The 22583-nt window shown below is 51.5% G+C and overlaps 2 protein-coding genes across 4 annotated transcripts; both read left to right on the top strand.

Annotated features, from left to right (window-relative positions):
- Positions 1-666: 666 nt before the first annotated feature.
- Positions 667-6055, top strand: LOC139603080 (mucin-22-like). Its single transcript, XM_071453528.1, has 9 exons — positions 667-736; positions 865-1470; positions 1716-1775; positions 2222-2805; positions 3031-3129; positions 3316-3463; positions 3664-3746; positions 4321-4416; positions 4503-6055. Exons 2-9 carry the CDS (start codon positions 1428-1430, stop codon positions 4761-4763), a joined length of 1374 nt encoding a protein of 457 aa, XP_071309629.1. The 5' UTR covers positions 667-736; positions 865-1427; the 3' UTR covers positions 4764-6055.
- A 649-nt stretch (positions 6056-6704) lies between these two features.
- INPP5B (inositol polyphosphate-5-phosphatase B) lies at positions 6705-22568 on the top strand. 3 transcript variants are annotated; one of them, XM_071453439.1, is made up of 22 exons: positions 6705-7015; positions 7637-7716; positions 8099-8196; positions 8596-8625; positions 9244-9354; positions 12138-12228; positions 13127-13297; positions 14046-14147; positions 14531-14645; positions 15244-15360; positions 15651-15838; positions 16682-16793; positions 16954-17063; positions 17967-18102; positions 18589-18699; positions 19322-19484; positions 19638-19873; positions 20064-20177; positions 20474-20558; positions 20891-21018; positions 21349-21460; positions 22382-22568. In XM_071453439.1, the coding sequence occupies exons 1-22, from the start codon at positions 6959-6961 to the stop codon at positions 22504-22506; spliced, it is 2592 nt and encodes an 863-aa protein (XP_071309540.1). In that variant the 5' UTR covers positions 6705-6958; the 3' UTR covers positions 22507-22568. The 3 variants fall into 3 exon arrangements, with proteins under 3 accessions (XP_071309540.1, XP_071309539.1, XP_071309541.1); XM_071453438.1 differs by having other exon boundaries at positions 6706-7015; positions 12135-12228; XM_071453440.1 differs by lacking the exons at positions 6705-7015; positions 7637-7716; positions 8099-8196; positions 8596-8625; positions 9244-9354 and adding an exon at positions 9607-9649 and having other exon boundaries at positions 12135-12228.
- Positions 22569-22583: the final 15 nt, after the last annotated feature.

Here is a 22583-nt window from a genome sequence, read left to right as displayed (position 1 = left end):
TTGACTCTGAAGCACATGGACACTGTGTGGTGACAGGTACTGATCCTATTTCTAGATCTTGGTGTGAACTTGTGGTCTTCTTTAAAAAACAAGCTCACCTGGCATACAGAACTGTTTTTACCTTGGGTTTGTCTCCCTGGGGAGCTTTGGCCATTGTTTTTTTCAGAGAACTGTCAACTGAGCTTCAAGATTGGCTCTGGGTGATTTCTGTGGCACTGCTGTTGGCTTGAATGACCTGGTAGGTCATTTGTGTGCAGATCCATCTGTGGTGCAGGAGGATGGAGATGGGAACAGGGACTGTGTTCAGAGGTGCCTGTTGTGGCTTCAGGAGCATCCTTGGCCCGTGGTGTCACACTTGGAGGTGTCTGTACCCACCCCATGATGCCTCAAGAATTGCAGCTCCACTGTGCAGAGGGCACTCACACACATCAGGTGTGGCAGTGGCACTTGTGTCCCCCAGTCCCCTGGGAGTGCAGAGGTGGCTTGTGTGACATGTCCAGCCTCACAAGCCCTTTGTGTGACATGTCCAGCCTCACAAGCCCTTTGTGTGACATGTCCACCTCACAAGCCCTTTCCCCACTGCTGTGCAGATTTGTCTCTGCCCCTGTGGAGCTGCATGTGACCCTTCCCTGGGGGCAGGCTGGCAGGGGTGGGGCTGTGCCACAGCAGCTGCTCAGAGGTTCTCCAGAGCTGGCAGTGCCTGTGGCTGTGCTGGGGCTTCAGGAGCAGCAGACAGGTGAGTCAGTGCTGTGGGCTCTTTCCCTGCCTGGGGGGAAGGTTGTTCTGGGATGAGGCTGTGTCAGGCTCATCCTTGTTGTTGTTGTTCCTTGTGTTGCCTGCCCTGGGCTCAGTGTGGATGTCCAGAGCTGTTCTGGGCTGGTTTGCAGGGTGAGGTGCCTGCCAGCTGGCTCTTTCTGTCACTCTGAAGCCTTGGAGGTCTCTGAATGAGCTTCAGCTCCTCCAGGTAGGTCCTGGGGGAATGGTGACTCAGCCTAAATCATAAAACAGGAGGGGAGTATTACCATGCTCCTTGGAGAACTTGGCTTTGGAGCCTGTTTGGGGTCACACCTCCACCATTTCCTTAGCAAAACAGCTCAACATTTGGAATGCAAATAGAGGATGGAGAGCCAGGTGACATCTTCACTTGAGCTGCTGCGTGGTGGCACTTTCCCCTGTGTCACCCTGAGCCCTGCTGCTGGCAGCTGCCTGCAGGGCTGTGAGCCCCAGGGAGTTGTTGCCACACCAACAGCACACACAGAGCTCCCCGGGGCTCCTGATCCCGTCAGCAGCCACAGGGGATTGGGGAGCGTCCCAGGAGGGGCTGAGCACTGCAGGGACAGCACAGAGCTCTCCTGGGGGGTCCCCCCTGCACTCAGGTGAGCTCTGACCCCTCTCCCCCTGCCAGGTCTGGGTGCAGCTGCTGGAGGATGAGGATGGCTGCACACCAATGGCTCGTGCCCCCCACTCGAGGTAAGGGGGCTGTGGTGCAGCACAGGGAGCAGTGCCTGTCTGTCTGTCTGTCTGTCCCCCATCCTGGCTCCATCTCTGCTCCAGCTGTTGGGGGCTGTGCCAGAGGCCTCCCTGAGGTCACCTGGGGCTTTGGGGAGGTGGAGGAGCATCCCTGCTTATCTGCTGCAGGATGAGCTGCCTGTGCTGCTGGGTGGGTAAGGCAGACAGCAGGTGTGGTGCTCTCAGGCATTCCCACTCCATTCCAGGCCTCCTGCTCTGCATCTTGGCTCTGCAACTCTGTCTGCAGGACTCTCCTGCCACAGCAGGTGAGTTCTGGATCCCAAAGGGAAATCTGGGGTGCTGCAGGGAGTGGGGCAAAGGCAGAGGGGTGCACCAGGGGCTTTGTGCCTGTCCTCTCCAGGCTGTGCTCTGTGGGACAGAGCTGCAGGACGGGTGAGGAACCTTCCCTCATGGTTTAGCCCCCATAAAACCTGTTCTTTCCAAGAAACCTGGCTGGAAGTGGGAGGGAGAGGCTGTTGTGACATCCACACAGTGCTGCTGTGGTGGCTGCTGGCCCTGGCCTGCTTCTTGGGCTGCCCACTTGGTGGCTGCAAGTGGACCCTGTTGGGGACATCCTGTGACTGATTGCCATTTCACCTCCCACAGGTCCCTCTGGACCATGCCATGGCTCAGGAAGGGACACAGGGCTTGCTGAGCACGTTGTTCCTTCCTTGGTGTCTCCTTCACCAAGCAGGAGCTTTTTGTTTTTCAGGGCACAGCACAGGTGCCAACACCATGGTGATGGCCACCAAGGACACCTCAGCAGCCACCAAGAAGGCCTTGGTAGGAGCAGTGACCACCAAGAAGGCCTTGGTAGGAGCAGTGACCACCAAGAACACCTCAGTGGCCACCCAGAATGCTGCAGTGGTGGCCGTCACCAAGAATGCCATGGTGGTGGCCACCACCAAGAATGCTGCAGTGGTAGTCAGGGCCACCAAGAATGCACTGGCAACCACCAAGAACAGCTCAGTGGTGGCCATGGCCACCAAGGGCACCTCAGCGGCCACCAAGGGCACTTCAGCAGCCACCAAGAATGCTGTGATGGTGGTGGCAACTACCAGGGAGGACTCGGCAGCCACCAAGAACACCTCAGTGGTGACCACGGCCACCAAGAACACCTCATCAGCCACCAAGAATGCCATGGTGGTGGTGGCAACTACCAAGGAGGCCTCAGCAGCCACCAGGAACAGCTCAGTGGTGGTGGTCACCAGCAATGCCACGGTGGTGGCCGCCACCACCACCAACGCCTCTCTGGTGGCCACCAACACCTCTATGAAGGGAGCAGAGGAGACAATGGTAAGGCCAGGAAGGGAAGGAGGGGTATTGCTGGGCCGTTTTAGTCCTATGGACAGTGTCACTTGCCCGGCTGGCTGGTCACAGGAGGGCCATGGGAGCACCTCCTGCGGTGGAAGGGAGCACAGAGCGTGGCCCCTGCATGCAGTGAGGCTGGGGCTGGGGACAGCCCCTGCAGGGCTGTGTGAGGAGCCTTTGCTGCAGGGTCACACCCTGGTATCTCTCCAGCAAACCTGCCAGAGCTTTGAGTGCTCAGGAGAGAGGTGTTACCAGGATGGAGCCCTTGCCAGCAGAACAGCCACCTGCCATAACGAGACTCACTGCCAGGTACGAGCTGCCAGGGGGCTGCACCAGGGAAACCCTCCCCTTTCTCCATCCCAGCAATCCACACTGCTCTGCTGAATCTGTCTCCATCTCCCTTTCCTCCCTGACAGCCTGTCAGTCATTTCTGGTTTTTTATGACAGCCCCTCTCCACACTCACTTTGTCCTTTGGCTCTGCCCCTTCCTTGCAGCTCTATCGTTTCTCCAGCACGAACTACACGGCAGGCTGCAGCAGGGGGTGCAGTGCAGAGCCCTGCAGCACCACCAGCAGCAGGCAGCAGTGTGCCCTGGAGTGCTGTGCTGGCCCTCTCTGCCTGCAGCTCAACGCCACTGCCTATGGTATGGCCCAGCTTTGTTCTGCCGCCTTCTGGTGGGCACAATCCAGAGGGGCTGTGGCTGCATCTGCCTCTCTGCTGGGCTCACCCTGTCCTTGGGTGAGGGGCAGGGTGGCCCTGGCAGCTCTGAGCACGAGCAGTGCTGGTGAATCTGGCCCTGTGTGGGCTGTGTCCAGCCTCACAGGGCTCCTCGTGTGTCTGCAGGTGACCTGGCACCCACCACCACCACCTCTGTGCCACTGACAACCACCAGCACCAGCAGCACCCCTCGGGCTCCCCCCCAGAACGTAGGTACCCAGCAGGAGAGGCTGCTGCACCCATGGCTCTGGGGCTGCTGGCATGGCTGAGCTCCCCCCTGGGCAGGGGACACGAAAAGGTCCCTCCTCCATTTGATTTACGGGGGAAATGCTGACTCTGGAAGGGCAACAAATCCTGAATGAGCACTGGAAGTAAGGAGCCCATAAGGACTTGTCCCTGTCCATCAGTCCTGTTCCCCAGAGCAGCACTCACAGCACCTCAGGCACTTTGATCTGACCACGGGATGGTGGCAGCTGCAGGAGGGTGAGAACCCACTGGGCTCTGCAGCCCTTTCCTGAGCCTAGAGCAGGGGAAGGTTCTTATCTTTGCAGAGCCCTCCTAAGAGGAAGGAAAAAGAGGCTTGAAACTTGCTTGCTCTGCTGGTCTTTCAGAAGTTTCTTGCAGTTTCAGAATACTCCTTTATCTCTGGATCTAAAATGCCTGATAGCAGAAAAACCAGCAGAACAGAGGGGGGTGGAGAGGAGCTCTGGCAGTGAAGGGCTGTCTTCAATGCAGTTTTTGTCCTGATGGACAGATGGCATCTCCCTGTCCTTTCTCTCACAGGGCAAAGTGTGTGCAGCATTTTCCTGTCGTGGGGACCAGTGTTTCAAAGGCAGGAAGACCACCACCAGATGCATTTTGGGACAGGACTTCTGTGAGGTATGGCCTGGGGCCGCAGAGCATTGTGTTCCTGTAATGCTAATACTAAAGGCATGACCCCCAGGCTAATGTCTCTCTCCTTCCAGATGAAGAAGATGGGCTTGAATTACATGGCAGGATGTAGCAAAGCCTGCAAGGCTGCCAAACCAGCCTGTGCTGGTGGGATGAAGGCTGCCTGTTACCAGGAGTGCTGCCCAGCCACCCCAAAAGGCAGCTGTCTGAAACTGGATGGCAAAATTCACCTCAACGGCGCTGGGCAGGCAACACTGGCCCCGCTCCTGAAGCTCATGGCATGTGGGGTGGTCCTTCTCCTGAATTACAGGGTCTCCACCTCCCTCTGGGGGTAGGCAGCAGCCAGGCAGCTCCACAGCCTCTCCTGTAGGATCAGTAGGATCCTGCTGCTCTCTGGCTTCAGCCAAGGTTCCTGGCAAACACGCTCTGTACTGTCCCTGTCCCATCAGCAAGGTGTCTGAGCCCTCTGCATCTGCTCATGGGCAGCTGCACACCCTTGGGGGGCACTTTGCTCACCCTGCATAGGACCCTGCTGTTGATCCTAAACCCCCCATTAGGCCCCTGAGGCCCATAGGACCCTGCTGTTGATCCTAAACCCCCCATTAGGCCCCTGAGGCCCATAGGACCCTGCTGTTGATCCTAAACCCCCCATTAGGCCCCTGAGGCCCATAGGACCCTGCTGTTGATCCTAAACCCCACATTAGGCCCCTGAGGCCCATAGGACCCTGCTGTTGATCCTAAACCCCCCATTAGGCCCCTGAGGCCCATAGGACCCTGCTGTTGATCCTAAACCCCCCATTAGGCCCCTGAGGCCCATAGGACCCTGCTGTTGATCCTAAACCCCCCCATAAGCTGCACTCTGCATCCTGCACCATCCCAGCATGGGTGAGTCCTGGCATTTCAGTAAAGTTTAAGTACTTGAAAACAAGATTTCCCCTTTTCCCAGAGGAAAAGCACTTAACCTGTGCCCTTAGAAAGCTACATCAAGGGATTCTACCCTACCCTGCCCAAATCCTGTAGGTTTGAGAGACCTGCAAGCTAATTGTGGATCCTGGGAGTGGTGCTGGAATGGGGGACCTCAGGAGCTGGAACAAAAGGGTTTTAGGCCTCCTTAAAACCCCAAAAATTCTGCATTGACTGAGGCACAGGGGCTGCTCTAATCAATGACCTGCTTGTGGCACAGTCTGACAGCTCCAAAGTGCTCTGGCAATGAAATGGTTCTTGCCTGTGTATGTCAAATAGTAACTTTGTGTTTCATCTCCCAGCCTCAGGCAGGGAAGAGGGATTAATCTAAAAGCATCTCATGTTTTAGATGATTCTGTTTCACATCTGTGGTGCTCTGCTGCTGAAGGCAGAGCCCAGAGGTGAGCACACAGAGCACGGCCAGGCAGAATTGCCTGGTGCTGTTCCCTGCCATCACTGTCCTCTGCTGTTCCTTAGAGAAAAGATTGCAAAACATTAAAACCTCTTTGTGTCAGCCCCCTTTGGTGCTGGTGTGTGGAGTGTGGCTGAACGCAGTGTGACCTGTGGGAGGGTGGCAGAGCTGGGCTGGGTGGGTCTGAGCCCTTGGAGCCTCGTGTGCTTTCCCAGCAAGGAGGCTCGGTGGTGCTGGGCCTCATGGAGCAGTGCCAGCCCTAACGGGGTGGATGAAAAAAAAAAACCAAAAACCCCACGTCATTCTACCACAGCCGGCCCTTCCCACGCTGCAGCGCCTGCTCTGGTGCAGAAAAACCGCAGCTCAGCCTTTGGGCTGTGTGTTTGTTTCAGGCCAGTGTCAGTGTTTTCACATCAAGGGCTCTTCTGTCTCAAAAACACAGCCCAGCACCACAATTCTTGAAAGGTTTGGTGCTTGGGGCAGCGTTTTCAGGCTGTTCTCTTGTACTTTGGTGAGCAGAGGAGTGGGACTCACCCACTGGGGGACTCGCCCACTTCTGGCCTGGGGGGAAGTGGTGCAGAGCTGTCACTGACCGAGACCACTCGGGTTTTCCCTGTCTTTCGATCTACATCTCCTGCCTCCGTGGAAGGAGCCACCTCTCCGTCTGGGCAGTGCAAAAAGCTCTGGTGATATTTTACAGCACTTACTCCCACACTCCGCATTAATTAATTTGAATAACGGCTTTGTGCTGGGTCGTCTTGAAATCCAACAAAAAAAAAAAATTCAAGGGGCTACTAAAAATAAGAGCATCTCGCGATTTTCCGTGGAAATGATCCCTTCCCATGCCTGCCGACCCCAGAGTTCCCCCTCTCAGTCCCCCTTTCCTTCCGGGAGGGGCCGGCCGGAGGCGCGGGGCTCGGGCCGTGCCGTGCCGTGCCTCCCCCGTGCTGCGCACCCCTCCGCGCAGTATCCGCTCGGCCGCCGTCCCTGCCGAGCCAGAGCGCTCCCCCCGGCGCTTCCCGTTATTTCCGGCCGGTCCCGGAGCGATAACGGAGCGGCAGCGGGGGCGGCCCCGCTGGGGGGAGCCGCGCTCATCGCGTTGCGACAGCGCCGAGCGCGCAGCCGCCGGGAGAGGCTCCGGCTCCCGGGCCGGACATGGACCAGTCGGTGGCCATCCAGGAGAGCCTGGCGGCGGGGGCGACCTGCCGGATCGTATCCTTTGATCGGCGCCGGGGTGGCGGTGCCGCCGCGCTCCCAGCTCCGGGCTCTCCCCATCGCTCCCAGCTCCGGGCTGTCCCCGTCCCCTCCCTCCCGTTTGCTGCCGCTGCTCCCTCCGGGCTGTCCACGTCGCTCCCTGCCGCCATCCCCGTCGTTCCCTCCGGTCCGTCCCTGTCGCTCCCTCCGCTCCGTCCCCGTCCTCTCCCTCCCACTGCTCCGTCCCCGCTCCCTCCGCTCCCGCTCTCTCCGCTCCATCCCCTCTCCCTCCGCTCCGTCCCCGCTCCCTCCGCACCATCCCCGCTCCGTCCCCGCTCCCTCGGGTCCATTCCCGCTCCTTCCGCACCCTCCCCGCTCCCTCCGCTCCGTCTCCGCTCCCTCCACTCCATCCCCTCTCCCTCCGCTCTGTCCCCGCTCCCTCCGCTCCATCTCCGCTCCCTCCGCTCCATCTCCGCTCCCTCCGGTCCATCCCCGCTCCCTCCGCTCCGTCCCCGCTCCCTCCGCACCATCCCCGCTCCGTCCCCGCTCCCTCCCGCCGGTTCCCGCACCGATCTTGGCTCTCCCCGCCGCGTCCCCGCTCCCGGCGCTGCCCCACGGTTCCTTGACCCGCGGCCGCAGGCGGTGCAGGCGCTCCTGGCCTCAGGGGACAGCGTGGAGAGCCGGCTGCTGGGGCTGGTGGAGTGCCGCGGGCACCACGCGTGGGTACCGCAGCGCGGGGCGGGCAGGGACACAGAGGGAGCTCTGCGGGTCCCTCAGGAGCCACCCGAGATCCCCCTCCCATCCCGAGGGCTCTCCCCAGGGTGCAGCGCTGTAGGGCGGCGCTTTGAAGGCACGGTGCCTTGATGTTATGGGTGTTCATAACACCCATGAGCTCACCCGTGATCTGCTCTGCTCTGCCGGTTGTGTGGACACATTATTTAATGATGGGGGGGCAGGTGGGTGGGCACTGGGTTGAGGAGTCGGTTTGGGATTTGCATGGGGCTGTGCTAGCCCGTGCTGCTGGGTGGGATGGGGTGTGGGTTTGTCTGTCTGCAGACATGCAGAGCTGAGCTTTGCCTCTGTGCTGCCCTGTGCTTGCAGGATCTACGTGTACACCCACCGGCGGATGGCCATCACAGCTGAGGACGTCTGGCTGGAGAGAGTGATCCCCATCACAGATGAGTTTGCAGTGGAAGAAGGTACTGACACACTGTGGTGGCTCAGTGCCAGTTCCAAAGACTGGCATGAAGGGGTTTGGCGTCCGTATTCTGCTGTCCTGCTTCCTGAAATTTGCAATTTATTCTGCTGTCCTGCTTCCTGAAATTTGCAATCTATTCTGCCTTCAATAGAATTCAAGTATGAATTTTTTCAAGTATGTTATCTTTGGTGAAACTTGTGCACCACATGGCATTTCTGGCAGGGCCCTGTGAGGAGCAGAGTGCCTCTGTCCCACCAGGCCCCAGCCACAGCCCCTGCCCAGCAGGTTTGTTCTGCCTGCCTCTGCTCCTGCAGGGAACACCTGGAGTTTGAAGAAGTATCAGCGTGGTCTGAAAATCTGTTGCTTTAGCTTTCAACTGAACTTTGTCTTACTTTTGCAGTTGTACTGGACAGTGACCTTCACGTCATTGGTGAGTGCTGTGGTTGCTTTGGTGCCTGCATTACAGGTGCTCTGGGGCCTGGGCCAGCTGCATGCAGTGGGGCAGGACTGGGGGGTTCTTGGCCCCAGAGGAGCTGGCTGGGGAGGGGTTGTGCCCTGCTGGGGCAGTTGCCATGCTGTTGGCCATTTTTACTTGGTGCTAGTGAGCATTGCCAGCCCCATTCAACCAAGGGAACTAATTTTCCATATGTTTTTAAACTGGTGCTGGAAGATTAATTATTATCCCTGAACAAGCAGAATAAAAACTTTTATAAATGATAATTTTTATATTTTAAGCAGCATTCTCATGTAAAACTTTGGAAAGGAACATGGTAAGAAGGCATGGGGGGATGTTGCCAAAGGCTGCGTGCATGTGCACGCTCACCATTGCAGAGCTCAGTTTGTGAAGGTTTGTCAGGAGACACTCTCAGTTTGTGAAGGTTTGTCAGGAGACACTCTCAGTTTGTGAAGGTTTGTCAGGAGACACTCTCAGTTTGTGAAGGTTTGTCAGGAGACACTCTCAGTTTGTGAAGGTTTGTTGGGAGACACTCTCAGTTTGTGAAGGTTTGTCAGCACGACCCACCGGAGTTTTTTCTCCCGATGTCCGCAGGCTCGGACGTGACTGTGCAGATCGGCTCAGCAGAGGATCGGCTGACAGTGCAGCTGCCCTTCGGCTCCCACACGCGCACCTTCCTGCAGGAGGTCAGCAGGTGCAGCGCAGGTACGAGCTCCCTGCGGGTCGGGTCCCCTTCGGGTGCAGCTGCGGCGTCCGTCCGTCCGTCCGTCCGTCCCGCGGCGCCGGCCTCTCCCTCCTGAAACTCGTTCAGCGCTGCCGTGGCTCTCCGTTCCCCGCCGTGAGCACCCGGCAGCGATGCTCGGTGTTCCGGGGACAGAGGCAGCGAGCGCGGCTGCCGGGGGCGGATCGGGGCGGGCTGGGGCGGGCGCTGGGGCCGGGCCGGGGCCGGGGCCGGGGCACCGAGCTGCGGCGATGTCCGCGGGCGGGCGGCCCCGCCGAGGTGAGCGCGGGGACCCGCCGGGGTGGGTCTGTCTGTCTGTCTGTCTGTCTGTCTGTCTGTCTGTCCGTCCGGGGAGGCGAGGCCGGGGCAGGGCTGAGCGCCCGCCCGGCGCTGCCGGAGCTCCGCGGCGCGGCCGGGGCCGGGAGGCGGCGGGGCAGCTCCGGGCCAGCTCCGGGGCAGCTCCGGGACCGCTCTGGGGCCGCTCCGGGACCGCTCCGGTACCGCTCTGGGGCCGCTCCGGGGTCGCTCCGGGGTCGCTCCGCGGCAGCTCCGGGGCCGCTCCGCCGCGGGCAGCGGGTGCGGAGCTGCTGCCGGGCGCTGGCCGCCGGGGCTCCGCTGGTTTCGCCGCCCGGTGCCCGCCCCGTGCGCCCGGGTCGGCTCCGCCGGGCGGGCCGCGCTCTTCCGGCGCCTCCTCCGCCGGTCCCGCCGCTCCCGGGGCTCGGTGGTTTCCCGCTTTGCAGAGCGCACTGTGGGAAGATTCGGAGCTAAAGCAGTTCCTGGAAGTCAGTGTGGGGTTCAAAACACGAATGTTGGCGTTTTGCTGTGCCCTGCTGTGTTGAGGCTGGACTGCTCTGGTTGCATGAAGGCTAATTTAATTCTCCCCTTTGGATGCTAAGCATGAATCCTGTTTATCCAGGAGATATGATACGTTTTCCTGCTGTTCTGTAATATCACTGCACATTTTTAACATGAATGCCTTTATTACTGCTTGGATCTCATTTAACTGCAAGTCCTGTGCAATTGAGACCTCCTGTAATCTCTGCACGTTGCTCTGTATTTCTGTACTCAGTTCAATTATCGAACAAGGTCATTATTCCACTTCAGAGTGAAACCATATAGATCCCTCTGGCTACAGAAATCTGTGGCTAGGTATAAACATATCTAAGGAAACAGCCCTTTTCCAAAGCTAATCTCTTTCTTAGGACAATCCTAGCTAAAGCTGATTTCTGCCCATGAGGTTAGAATGCAAGGTGTGATGTGGATCAGGTAGGAGTTGTGACAGCAGCAGGCTCACACATCTTTCCATCCTGCAATAATGCCTTCTGCACACTGGCGGCTGGCATGGACCCATGTAGGTAACAAAGCCTGGGAATCTGCTCTTTTCTTGGCACAAAAGTGACCATTGTCCATTGAGGTGAAGGTTCAGGTTGGTTCCTGTCACTGACTCTCAAGGGATGCTGCATGGTTGTTTAGTGGGAGAGCCTGCAGAGGTCCAAGGAGCAGTAACTGAGCTCTCAACACCCATGGAGAAACTGCTGTGTCCCTGGGCCCACACTTCCCAGTGCATCTCTGTGTGCTCCTGCTCAATTCTGCTTGACTTGAGCTGTGTGATCTGCAGTGAGGTTTCAGTCATGTGCTCTTCTGCAGCCAGGCTCTGATAAATCCTCTTACACAGTCTATTCTCAGAAGGCTCTTGGGCAGAAGAGGTTATCCAGGCTGAGAATTTGGCCACTTCTTGTCATCTGGTTTGTATCCCGAGGGCCTGGGTGAAGTACTGCAAGTTCTATTTCTGTTTTGTGCTCATGTTCTGCAGAATGTTCTGTGACAGCAATAACATCTTATTTTTTCTGGGTTGTGTTCACTGGAGGAGAAGCTCAGCTGAATGCCTAGAACCCAACAGTCTTAACAATTCCTACATCACCATTAGATTTGTATGCTAAGTAGCATGATTTTAAGATTGCTGGTTTTGCATCTTAAACACAGAGACCTCCCCCAAAATCCTCTTTTTTAACTGTTATTTTGCAACTTGTAGGAGCAGAATATTGTAACTGAAACAAAGTGCTGAAAGACTGGTCAAATTTTGCTAAGGTAGTGTGATGTGTTTAGTGTCACTCCTGTGGTTAGTTCAGTTTGTGTGGTAGCAGCCCTGTTACTGTTTTAGGAGCGTGCAGTTTGCTTTGGGGCAGATGTTTCTGCTGAGGTTCAGTGGCTCCCTGGTGTGACTCTTTATGGCCACAGAGGTGCCTTGACACCTGTGCCTTGCTGGCTATTTGCAGATAGGCAGAAACCCTTTAAATGGAACTGTGGGGTTTGGGTTTTTTTCCCCTTTCCCCCCCCTTTCTTTGTACTTCCTCTCTTGCTTCAGAAAGGAAAAATCTGCTATTAACATAAATTTTTCAGATTCTTTGGGTAAAGCCCTGGATTTTGTGCTGCTAAGTCCTGCTTCAGCTTAGCTGTAGAGGAGAGGCAGCAGCAAGTGCTCCCACAGAGGACAGTGCTGCTCTCTGTGGCTCCTGTGGTTCCTTCCTCTGCAGGGGAAGCTGCATCATCACACAGCACTTGGGTCAGAGTAAGCTAAATCTGTCAGATAGCTGAAAGAGAGGCTGTGTGGTACTTTGTTTTTCCACACACAAATCTAAATTATTTTCTGCCCACAGATTTTTTGCCAGTGTTTACATAAGCATGTTGATAAATGGAAGAACACTTTGTGTTTAAAGTGAAACTTTTTGTTGGTTTGTTGTTTTTTTGTTTTTTTCTCCTCTAGAAGTGGTTGGCTCTGAAGGTGTCAAACAAAATGGGAAAAAGGCTGCAGTCAGTCAGAGCTGCAGCCACGACAGCACTGATAGAAGCTCTCCCAGGTCAGTGCACAGAGGTGGGGGGCTCTACAGCAGAAGCTGTCAACTTTTTAAGATGAGAATTTGCAGGTTCTAGTTAAGAGAGAAAAAAAAGTTCAGCATAATCATGCTGTCAAAACATTAGTGGAAATTTCATTCCACTCCCTCTCCCTACAATCCTCCCTGTTTGGGCATATTTAGGCTGTTTAGTGGGACAGGACCTGCTAGCATTGTTTATTTTGAATTCAGAGAGCTTTGGCTTAGAGCCACTGAGTCTCATAGATACACTCTTAAAATGTTACAGTTTGATTTTCCAGTTCCCAGGACTCTGTGGACCCTGATGCAAATCATTCAGAGTCTGTCCGTGTGCTGTCCTTGGCACTGGTATGCTGGCCTTAAATTTATACCATCCCATTGCTGCTGGGAATTCCCAAGCTGTGGCATTATTCCTTTGCAAAAGGAGTTTGCAGAGCCAGGAGACACAAAATAAAACCACCTCCACCTCCACCCACTCTGGGCAGCATTGGAATATTTCCAGCAGAAGGTTTTATAAACAAACAGAGTTCTTCATTCTCTGGCTGAGGCAGAGGGAGATGAGATTTGCCTCTCCTTGCTTTAGTGAGCAGGGAGGCCGTACAGGTTTTGTATCATTTTCCAGGTGTGAGTAAGGCCTGCTCTGTGTCAACAGGCTGCACCAGGATGGTGAAAACCATTTGTTATTTTAGTTACTTAAACCGGTTTTGTCTGGAGATCTCAACCTTGCTAAGAAATGCTCTTTTCAGTCTTCTTGGCTTATCCCAAATGTTATCCGTATTTAGTGGACAGACAGAAAAATGTGAATTAGTGCCTCAATGGCAGAAATATGCTAGTTAGGGTGTGGGGATAGCCTGGGCTTCACCTATGGTTTTGCTTTTATTTGCAGGCAAAACAAAGTCAAGCCTGAAGTGAGAACTGAACAGGTTCGGGCCTCCCGTGTCATGGCTTCAAACAAGGCCTCAATCCTATCAGAGCCAAAGTTTGGGCTCAGAGATACTATTGTTAAATCTCAGCTTTTACAAATGCAGGACTCCTACACACACATCCAGAACTACAGGTATGATCATTCCTGAGAATAAATTACTGTTTTGGGCTGTAACTGAGCACAGACTGTTGGAATAACTCATCTGTTATTTCATCCTGTGTCCCCACAAACAGCAAATTCTGTAGAAAAGTATAATCCATACTTTCCAGAACAATTTTCTTTCCACTTTTAGACATGAGCAGAGCAGAATTTCATTCATGTCTCTCTTCATGGTTCTTGTGGAGGAAATGGCCTTTTTGAAATCACTTTTTTTCTGTGCTTATTTTAGGCAGTATCTGGAAATGCATCAGCTCTGTGCACTCCAGCCTTCTCCATTTCTGTCCACTGCTGATCCATGTAGTTGTTCCAATAAGCTCATAAGAAAGAGCTTGAGTGAAATACATCACTAGGACCAAAACTTTACTGTGTTTGAAATAGTTTTATGTATCTCATTTTTTGAATTTATCATTTCAAGCTGCTACTGCACAGCTACAGCCTTATTTTTATTTTTTTCTTTAACACTTTGTGGATAACAACATGTCCTTCTGTAAAAATGCATCTGTAAAGGTGCAGCTGTAGTTAAATAATTTTAGGGATTTAAACTTTGTCACCTTTCTTAATTTTCCCTGGCAACATGTTAGTTATATAGAACATTATTTATAGTTAATAAACATAATATGGTGAATAAACAAACTGGCTAATAGCAGTGCTGTTTGCTGGGCTCTGCAGGGAGTTTGCTCTCCCAGTTTGCAGCTCTGGGGTCCTGTCACTGTCTTTGCAGGGTTTTTGTGGGGACATACAACGTGAATGGGCAGTCTCCCACAGAGAGCCTCCAGCCCTGGCTGAGGTGTGATGCTGAGCCTCCAGACATTTACTGTGTGGGGTGAGTGTCTGTCCCTGGCCACCCTCACTGACCTGGGCTGTGCAGGAGGATCTGTCACCCAGAGGAGCTCAGCCAGGACACCACAGGAATGTTGGCACTGCTGCAGTGCATGCACAGCTCCAGGGTGGGTGTGTCACAGCCTGCAAGGGTTGTTGGTCTGGTAGGGTTTGGCCTCTCAGTGTTGCAAAATCCTTAATGCCATTTGATGTAATAATGACAGTAACTGGGCTTTGCATTTGACATACATCTGCAGTCAGCATAACTGAATTTGAGTTTTCAGTTATAAATTTAGTGAGTGTAATCTGATTTAGTTCCTTCCCAGAGAAGGGGTTGGAGAGCCATAAACAAGTGCATGCATCCATGGGTTCCTTCCTCTAACACAGTTTCCAGGAGCTTGATCTGACTAAAGAAGCCTTCTTTTTCAATGACACACCGAAGGAAGAAGAATGGTTTAAAGCTGTAACTGATAGTCTTCACCCAGATGCCAAATATGCAAAGGTAAATGTGGCTTTTGGGGAGGTTTGAGTGTGGAATCATTTCCCACTTGGCTCTCTTTTCCCTTTGCTTTCTCTTGTTCTCAATGCTGTGTCTTCGGAGGCTGTGCAGGTTCTATAGGTGGTGTTTCTGTGCAGGGTGCTAAGGTAGGGGCAGGATGGGAAACAGAGCCAGGCTTCCCCACTTAAAGGGAGCTCCTGCTGTCTTGGGGAAGGAGAATAGGAAGTTCTGTACCTTCTTCCATGCCTGAATACACTGTATGGTGGAATGAATTGTGAAGGTATTTTGGTAGGAATACTGCTTTTGATTTAGCTCCTGCTCCATAGGTCTGCTTCATCTCTTGTCTCTGTTGTTGAAGGGAATCTCCTCCCATGAGCCTGTGTCTGTGCTGTAGCTCTTGCTTTGGGCAAGAACTTCCTTCACTGATGTTGCTCCCAGCTCCTTCCCGTTGCTCCCAGCTCCTTCCAAATGTGCTGTTGGGGGCCTGTGCACTGGATGATCCTGAAACTTCCTCTTTGGTGACCCATGTTGTGGATGGATGTGCCTTCTCTCAGCAAAGCTCTTCCACTGCAGCATGGGATGGACTGGGTCTGTTTTTCAGGTGAAGCTTGTGCGGCTGGTGGGGATCATGCTCCTGTTGTATGTGAAGGCAGAGCTCGCTCTGAACATCTCCGAGGTGGAAGTTGAGACTGTGGGGACTGGAATCATGGGGAGGATGGTAAGAATGGCAATAAGAAGGGGTGAGATTTGGAAGAGCCCCTCTCCTTGGATGCAGTGGTTATTGCTCTAGCTAAGGGCTTATTCTAGAAGCAGAAAGTCCTATTCCCATGCCAGCTCAGGGCACTGCCAGCTGTGCACCAATGTTCAAAGCAGCAACCACTAATTAGCATTTTCAGCCTATTCCTTCCTCTGGAAATTAAACTCTCTGTCTCAAAGTCCTCTGGCTTGTCCACTGCTAGTAACTCATCTGCAGTGTAGAAGCTTCTGACTAATATCTTTGTCTTTCAGGGCAACAAAGGTGGTGTTGCCATCAGGTTTAAATTCCACAACACCAGCGTGTGCATTGTGAACTCTCACCTGGCAGCTCACACGGAGGAATACGAGCGCAGGAACCAGGACTTCAAGGACATCTGCTCCCGGATGCAGTTCTGCCAGTCTGATCCAAATCTGCCCCCTCTCACTATTGGCAAGCACGAGTATGCTTCCCCTCTGGCTGTGACAGTCATGGCATGTGCAAGGGAGCACTCTGAGAATGTGCTGGGGGGTGAGGAGGGGGCCCAGTGCCATAAATGTCAGCTGGAGGGGCCAGAAAAGCTTTACCTGGTTTGGACAGGTCACTTGTCACCTTATGCTCTCCCAAGCCGTGTTTTATTCTCAAGCCTGGAGTGGGGATGGGGCAGGAATAAGCACTGACTTCCCCAGCTGTGGGATTCAGTCACTGTGGGTTAATAACTACACCAATTATGAAGGGATAGTGGCAAACATGCAGAACAGTGATTAATAATGGCAAAAGGTAGCTTCTATATAAAAGGTATAAAAGGTATAGAAAAGGTATAGAAGGTATAAAAGGTATAGAAGCTTCTATATAAAAGGTATACCTTTCTATAGAAAAGGTAGCTTCTTTTTTAAATTTCCACTGTTGTTATTCCTGATGAGAGCAGCTCAGCAGAAGGGTGTCACTTGTCACCTTATGCTCTCCCAAGCCTTGTTTTATTCTCAAGCCTGGAGTGGGGATGGGGCAGGAACAAACACTGACTTCCCCAGCTGTGGGATTCAGTCACACTGTGGAATAATAACTACAATAATAACAACACAAGTTATGAAGGGACAGTGGCAAACATGCAGAACAGTGATTAACAATGGCAAAAATAGAAAAGGTAGCTTCTCTGTTGAGTTTCCACTGTTGTGATTCCTGATGAGAGCAGCTCAGCAGAGGGGTTGTGATGGGGAGAGCTGCAGAGTGGAGCTGCTGTCCATGGCTGGCTGAGCTCTGGGGCAGCCTCAGGCCTCTGCACATTGTGGTTTATGTTCTCTTTCAGTGTGATCCTATGGCTGGGGGACCTCAACTACCGTCTGGAGGAACTGGATGTGGCAAAAGTGAAGCAGCTTGTAGAGGAGAAAGCATTTCTAGAGCTTTGCCAGTATGACCAGGTACTGCTGTCTCACCACCATGGTGCTGAGGGGGCTCAGTACAAACCACACAACTCCTTGGCCTTTTCTGTGCTCAGTGTCTCCCTTTACTCCATATGGAAATGGAAACTGTGCTTGAGATCATCTAAAATTAAAGTTTTCATCTTTTCTTCTTTTGTAGCTGAAGAGGCAAATGAAGGCAAATGCAGCCTTTGAAGGCTTCACAGAAGGAGAGATCTCTTTCCAGCCAACATACAAGTATGATGCTGGCTGTGATGACTGGGACACAAGGTACAGTGATGGTCTCAGATGTGATGCTACAAGTGGCTGATGTTATCACCGAAGGAAGTAAAAACAAGGCTAAAAAATTTTGCAGGTCTAATGGCTGTAAATAGGAACAGTTGTGAGATTATTTCTGGTTCTCTTCCTTCACTCCAAAATTCATCTCCTGTTTACATCTATTTACCCTGTGTTTCTCCCACTGCGATTTGTCAGATATTCCTAATATTTTTTCCCAGTAATAATCCTATTGGGTTTCCTCTTAGAGGTGATTCATTAACAAAGTTAATGAATCCTTTTAGCTAGTTTAATTATTTTTGTCTAGTTTGTTGGTTTTTTTTTCCCCAAGCAAAATATTTAGGATCTCATTTTTGCTGCTCTCTCCTGTACCTGCTCAGGTGAGACCAGCCAGGGTTGATGTGGAGTCAGCTGTGCTGCTCTTCAAAAGCCTGTGAGAACCATCCTAATTGTAATGCTCTATACACAGAGCAGCTCCTCTAGTCTCAGCAAACCAGGAACTTCAGCTGCAAATGCAGAAATTAAATCTGTGCAGCTGTCAGTGAAAACAATAAATGCAAACTTTAAACGTAGAGCCTGAGTTTTTTGTTTTTCATGGCTCTCATGGTCAAAAATACCTGAGTATTGCTTTGTATGTTAATTGTACCTTGCACCTTTGAAGAAGTAGGAAGTAAAGCATGAGCTGGAGATACCTTAGTAGACACTCAGAGGTAGAGTGTCTACTTATACTATACACTCAAAACTTTTTCTGTCTATGTGAAGAAACTGTTAAAAATACCACTTTGATAGAGAAATGAGCTCCAGCCATGGGAGGAAAGCCTGATCTCTGTGTGAGCCCTGTGCTGTTGCTGCATCTGCACTGTGCCTGAAAAAGGTGATTTTTCCCCTCTGTTTCAGTGAGAAGTGCCGTGTTCCAGCCTGGTGTGATCGGATACTCTGGAAAGGGCAGAACATTGCCCAGCTGAGCTATCGCAGCCACATGGCTCTGAAGCTCAGTGACCACAAGCCAGTGAGCTCTGTGTTTGACATTGGGGTAAGCATGGCAGTGCTGGATGAAGTAACTCTGCTGGCCTCATTCCCTGGGTGCTGATTTCTCTCTCCTGCTTTTGTGGCATCCGCAGAGAACAGTGGTTTGAAAGGTGGGCTGGGTCAGATATGGAGATGGGATTGTTGACCACACTGAGCAGGGGTTGTGTAAATGATACTGCAGTTAAGCCTGAATATTTGCCAGTGTTCTTTGGGAACACAGTAGTGTCTTGTCAAACTTCTTATTCTTTTTGAGAAAAAAAAAAAAAAAAAAAAGGTTGATCCAGTAGTGACTGAGTGACTCTTGTTAGTTATGGCAAGGTCTGTTGGATCATGAGAAGATCTTAGAGATTGGTGCTCCTAACAGCTCTCCCTGTGTTGTACACTTTAGTGTGCTGCTAAAATCAAATGACTTCCCACGTTTGCAGCTGTGTTCCAGCTGTCCTGCAGAGGCACAGTCAGTGCTGGCTGGTGCAGTGTGTGTCCTTTTCAGGTGAAGGTTGTGAACGAAGAGCTGTACCGAAAAGCCTTTGAGGAAATCGTGCGCTCCCTGGATAAGCTGGAGAATGCCAACATTCCCTCGGTGACACTGTCCCGCAGAGAGGTAGGGCATGGTCCTGTGCCAGCACTCCCTGAGGGAACTGAGCAACCCCAGACCCCAGCAGATCCTAGACCCTTGGGTCTGGTTCCAAAAAGTAGAATATTTTGACTTCCAGCTGCTCTCTGTTTGCAAGCCCTAGGAATCTTTGCTCCTATTTAGATGCTGGTGAATTCCATTCACAGTCCAGGGCTGAAACACAAGGTGTGTCATTCCCTGAGGTGGGAAGAGAGAAAGTAAAAGGTGGTTTGTGACCCTTGCTCTGACTTGTGCTTTCAAACATGAAATGTAAAATTGTAAGGGTCTGGAGAAGGTCACAAACCAGCATTTGCTTTGTGTGTTGGGACTATAAAGATAAGCCCAGGAGACGTTTGAGGCCACAGCTATCTCATTCTCCATTTTATTGTAGTTATTTGAGGGCAGCATTTGTTTTAAAGGGTCCCCTGATGGAGAGGACTTTGGCATTCAGAGTATGCACGTGTGATCCTTTGCAGTCCTGGAGGAGATGGGGGTGGGAGCAAGGGGTTAATTTGCTTGTCTTGCTGCTTAATAATTAAACCACAGAACAGGAATTGCTGCTCCAGCAAGGTGGAATTGGCTGATGATGTTGACTGACATTTGTTTCTAGATCCATTTTAAGGATGTTAAATACATGAAGCTGCAGGTAGAGAGGTTTACAATCCGCAATGGCCAAGTGCCCTGCCAGTTTGAATTTATCAGCAAACCAGATGAGAAGACCTACTGCAAGGAGTGGCTGATTGCTAATCCCAGCAAGGGCTTCTTGCTCTCAGGTGAGCTCCTCCTTCTGTCTGACGTTCATGAGCTGATGTTGTCCCCTTCTGGCTTGGTTCCCTCTACACTTCTGAGAGTGCTGTGCCTCTTTGCAGGCTGTTGGTTTCGTACTGCTTGTAACTGAGTCTGGGTTTTTTATCATCTTCTGGCAGATGCTGAGATCACAGTTGAGCTGGAGGTGTTTGTTAATAAATCAACAGCTACTCGCTTAAACTCTGGAGAGGAAAAACTTGAAGATATCTTAGTCTTGCATCTTGTCAGAGGGAAGGATTATTTTCTATCCGTAACAGGCAACTATTTGCCAAGTTGCTTTGGGTCTCCCATCCATACACTGTGTTACATGAGGGAACCAATCCAGGACATGTCAGCAGAATCCATTCGGAGACTTGTGAGTTAAAGACAAGATTCCCTTCCAAACACACAAGAGCATTAAAACTAAATGCTAAGGCCTGTCTGTTTTTATTAAGAAGTCTCAATTCTCAGGTATAAGCTTTGTGAAGTATTTTTGCCGAGTTGAATAAGAGCTTGGCTAGCTACCTTTTGTTTGTCTCCCTCCTGCCCACACTGCCCTCCCTCAGACCCTGATGCCAGTAGACATGAGTGATGATCCTGCCCAGGATGAAAAGCCCATGGACATCCCAAAAGAGCTGTGGATGATGGTGGATCACCTGAATCGCAATGCTTCCCAGCAGGTTGGCACTGGAAACACAAAACGAGATGTTTGCTTTGGGTTAAGTTTTGAAGAAGATACTGGTCATAGCAGTCACCACGAGCTGGGTGTGTTTGGCCAAAGGCCATGGGAGATAAGGGGTCCTGATGCCCCAGGTTGTACTGTTTGGTGCTAGTGACCGTGTCTATGTGTCCAGGTATCAGCAAATTGGTCGTACCACCAATTTGGAGAGACTTTCCAGGCAGATTATAAGGACAATGCTGTATTTACCCACAATTCTTCTATTTTCCTTGGACTGATACAGGGTTTTCTTTGCAGGAGGACCTGTTTCAGCAGCCAGGCCTCAGATCTGAATTTGAGCAAATCCGAGACTGTTTGGACAAGGGAATGTACGATACTTTCTGTATCCTTTTAGACTGATGTCCAGGAAGGCTCACCATGCCAGAATGCCAAAACTGAGAGAGGTTTTTGAGCTGCTGTCTCCCCTCCTGGGGTCCCTGAGCTCTGCATTTCCTCGTGGCTCTGTGTCATCCTCTGCTGAGTGCTGGCAATGTCAATGAATGACACAAGTGCCCAACAGCTCGTGTGGAGGCCAGGGGACCAACCCAAAGCTGTGGGCAGAGTTCTGGGACACCTAACCCAAAGTTCATTCATGTTTCAGCAGAAATAGGACCAGCCTAGCAGAAATAGGACCAGCCTAGGTCGTGCTGTGTTCTTCCTTAACCACTGGAGCAGTGGGCAGCAACCACTCAGTGGCAGAGGCCCTGCTGCTGTTCCTGGAGAGCCTCCCTGAGCCTGTCATCTGCTGCAGGTTCTACAGCTCCTGCCTGGAGAGCGCCAGCAACTACAGCCTGAGCTGCCAGGTACTGCTGGCTGCCCCAGGGACCAGCTCCAGTCCAGGGGGAGGGCAGCAAAGTGGCCTTCGGTGACACCAGTTCCATGGGGAGGGCAGCAAAGTGGCCTTCGGTGACACCAATTCCATGGGGAGGGCAGGCAAAGTGGCCTCTGCTACACCAGTGACCTGGTTTTGCTCTCAGTAACTTAATCCTCTCTTTATAGAAATTATCTGTAACTGGTGATTTTAGGTTATAAAGAGCTGTTGGCACCTGCAGCCAGGGAGGTTTTGGGGGCAGGTGCAGCTGGAAGGCACTGCTGTGTCTGCAATATAAATGTTGGTGTTTTTCCCTCCTCAGATTATCGCTGACCTACCAGTGTTCCACAGAAATGTGTTTGAGTATCTGATGGCATTTCTACGAGAGCTACTGAAGAACTCAGGGAAAAACCATTTGGATGTGAATATTCTTGGTAAGGCCTGCAAAATAACTCTCTCTTCAGAGGGGCTGCACAAAACACTTCATACCCGAGTGCAGTGGTGGCTTGTAGTGCTTTTATTATTAGCAAATAGTCCACAGAAAAGCAGGAATCTGGGAAAGCAACCCAGAGATGTGGAGTGTGAAAAATGCCAATCACTTGTTTTTAAAATTTTAAAAGTTTAATAGTAATAAAATGGTTATAAAATAGTAATACAATTAGAGTAATAATAATTTGGACAATTTGAATTAGGACAATATGAGACAATAGAAACAAAGAGTTACAGACAGTCCGGGTACCTTTTTCTGGGCAGCACGAGCCTGAAAAAGGACCCACGTTAACAGAGGATTAACCCTTAATAACCTGTTGCATATTCATACACCTCATACATGATGCATAAATTCCATTCAAACAAAGGATTCTGTCTGGTGAGTATCAGCTTCTTCTTCATAATCCTGACATCGTCATCCTGCCTGAGCAAGGCAGGAAGAAGTTGGTCTCTCCTGATAATGGAGCAATAAATTCTCTTTCTCTGAAAGATTTAGGTGTCCTGTGGCTGCTATTTCAGTGCGAATCCTTTCTTTAGAAAAAAAAAGTATCTTAAGTAGCATAGTTTCTATTTTAACATTTTGTTATAACCTAAAACTATATTTAACACACTACTTAAGAGAATTAATACAGAATTAATACAGCAATAATTTCTAACACAACACATATAAATATTAATTTGGATATTTGCCAAAAGCCAATGATAAAATACGAATTTTTCACATCTAAAACTATATTTAACACACTACTTAAGAGAATAAATACAGCATAACTTTCTAACACAACACATGTAATATTCATTTGAATATTTGCCAAAAGCCAATGATAAAATAGGCATTTTTTCACGTTTATGTGCTTTCCCCACAGCCAGCGTGTTCGGTGGGTTGTTACTGCGGCCTCCTCCCGGCCACCCCACGCCCGACATCGCAGAGAAGAGGAAAGCGCAGCAATTTATCCACCAGTTCCTCGTCAGGGAAGAGGATTTGCCATGACACAGTTATATCTGACTTGTAGACACTGAATTACTGTAAAAAATATTTTTTTTTGTACATTATACTGGCACTTTTTT

The sequence above is a fragment of the Agelaius tricolor genome, unplaced genomic scaffold, assembly GCF_023055355.1.
Source record: "Agelaius tricolor isolate 1412-34295 unplaced genomic scaffold, bAgeTri1.0.p SCAF_36, whole genome shotgun sequence".
Classification (NCBI taxonomy): domain Eukaryota; kingdom Metazoa; phylum Chordata; class Aves; order Passeriformes; family Icteridae; genus Agelaius; species Agelaius tricolor.
This window is presented reverse-complemented; position numbering and strand designations above follow the sequence as displayed.

What these genes read in the sequence shown, in the direction of transcription:
- LOC139603080 (XM_071453528.1), top strand. Translation starts at nt 1,428, where the DNA reads ATGAGGATGGCTGCACACCAATGGCTCGTGCCCCCCACTCGAG. An exon ending in GGACTCTCCTGCCACAGCAG is followed by an intron (nt 1,776 to 2,221) that starts GTGAGTTCTGGA and finishes TTTGTTTTTCAG; the next exon opens with GGCACAGCACAGGTGCCAAC. An exon ending in TGGGACAGGACTTCTGTGAG is followed by an intron (nt 4,417 to 4,502) that starts GTATGGCCTGGG and finishes CTCTCCTTCCAG; the next exon opens with ATGAAGAAGATGGGCTTGAA.
- INPP5B (XM_071453438.1), top strand. Translation starts at nt 6,959, where the DNA reads ATGGACCAGTCGGTGGCCATCCAGGAGAGCCTGGCGGCGGGGGCGACC. An exon ending in CTCACTATTGGCAAGCACGA is followed by an intron (nt 15,839 to 16,681) that starts GTATGCTTCCCC and finishes GTTCTCTTTCAG; the next exon opens with TGTGATCCTATGGCTGGGGG. An exon ending in TTTGGATGTGAATATTCTTG is followed by an intron (nt 21,461 to 22,381) that starts GTAAGGCCTGCA and finishes CTTTCCCCACAG; the next exon opens with CCAGCGTGTTCGGTGGGTTG.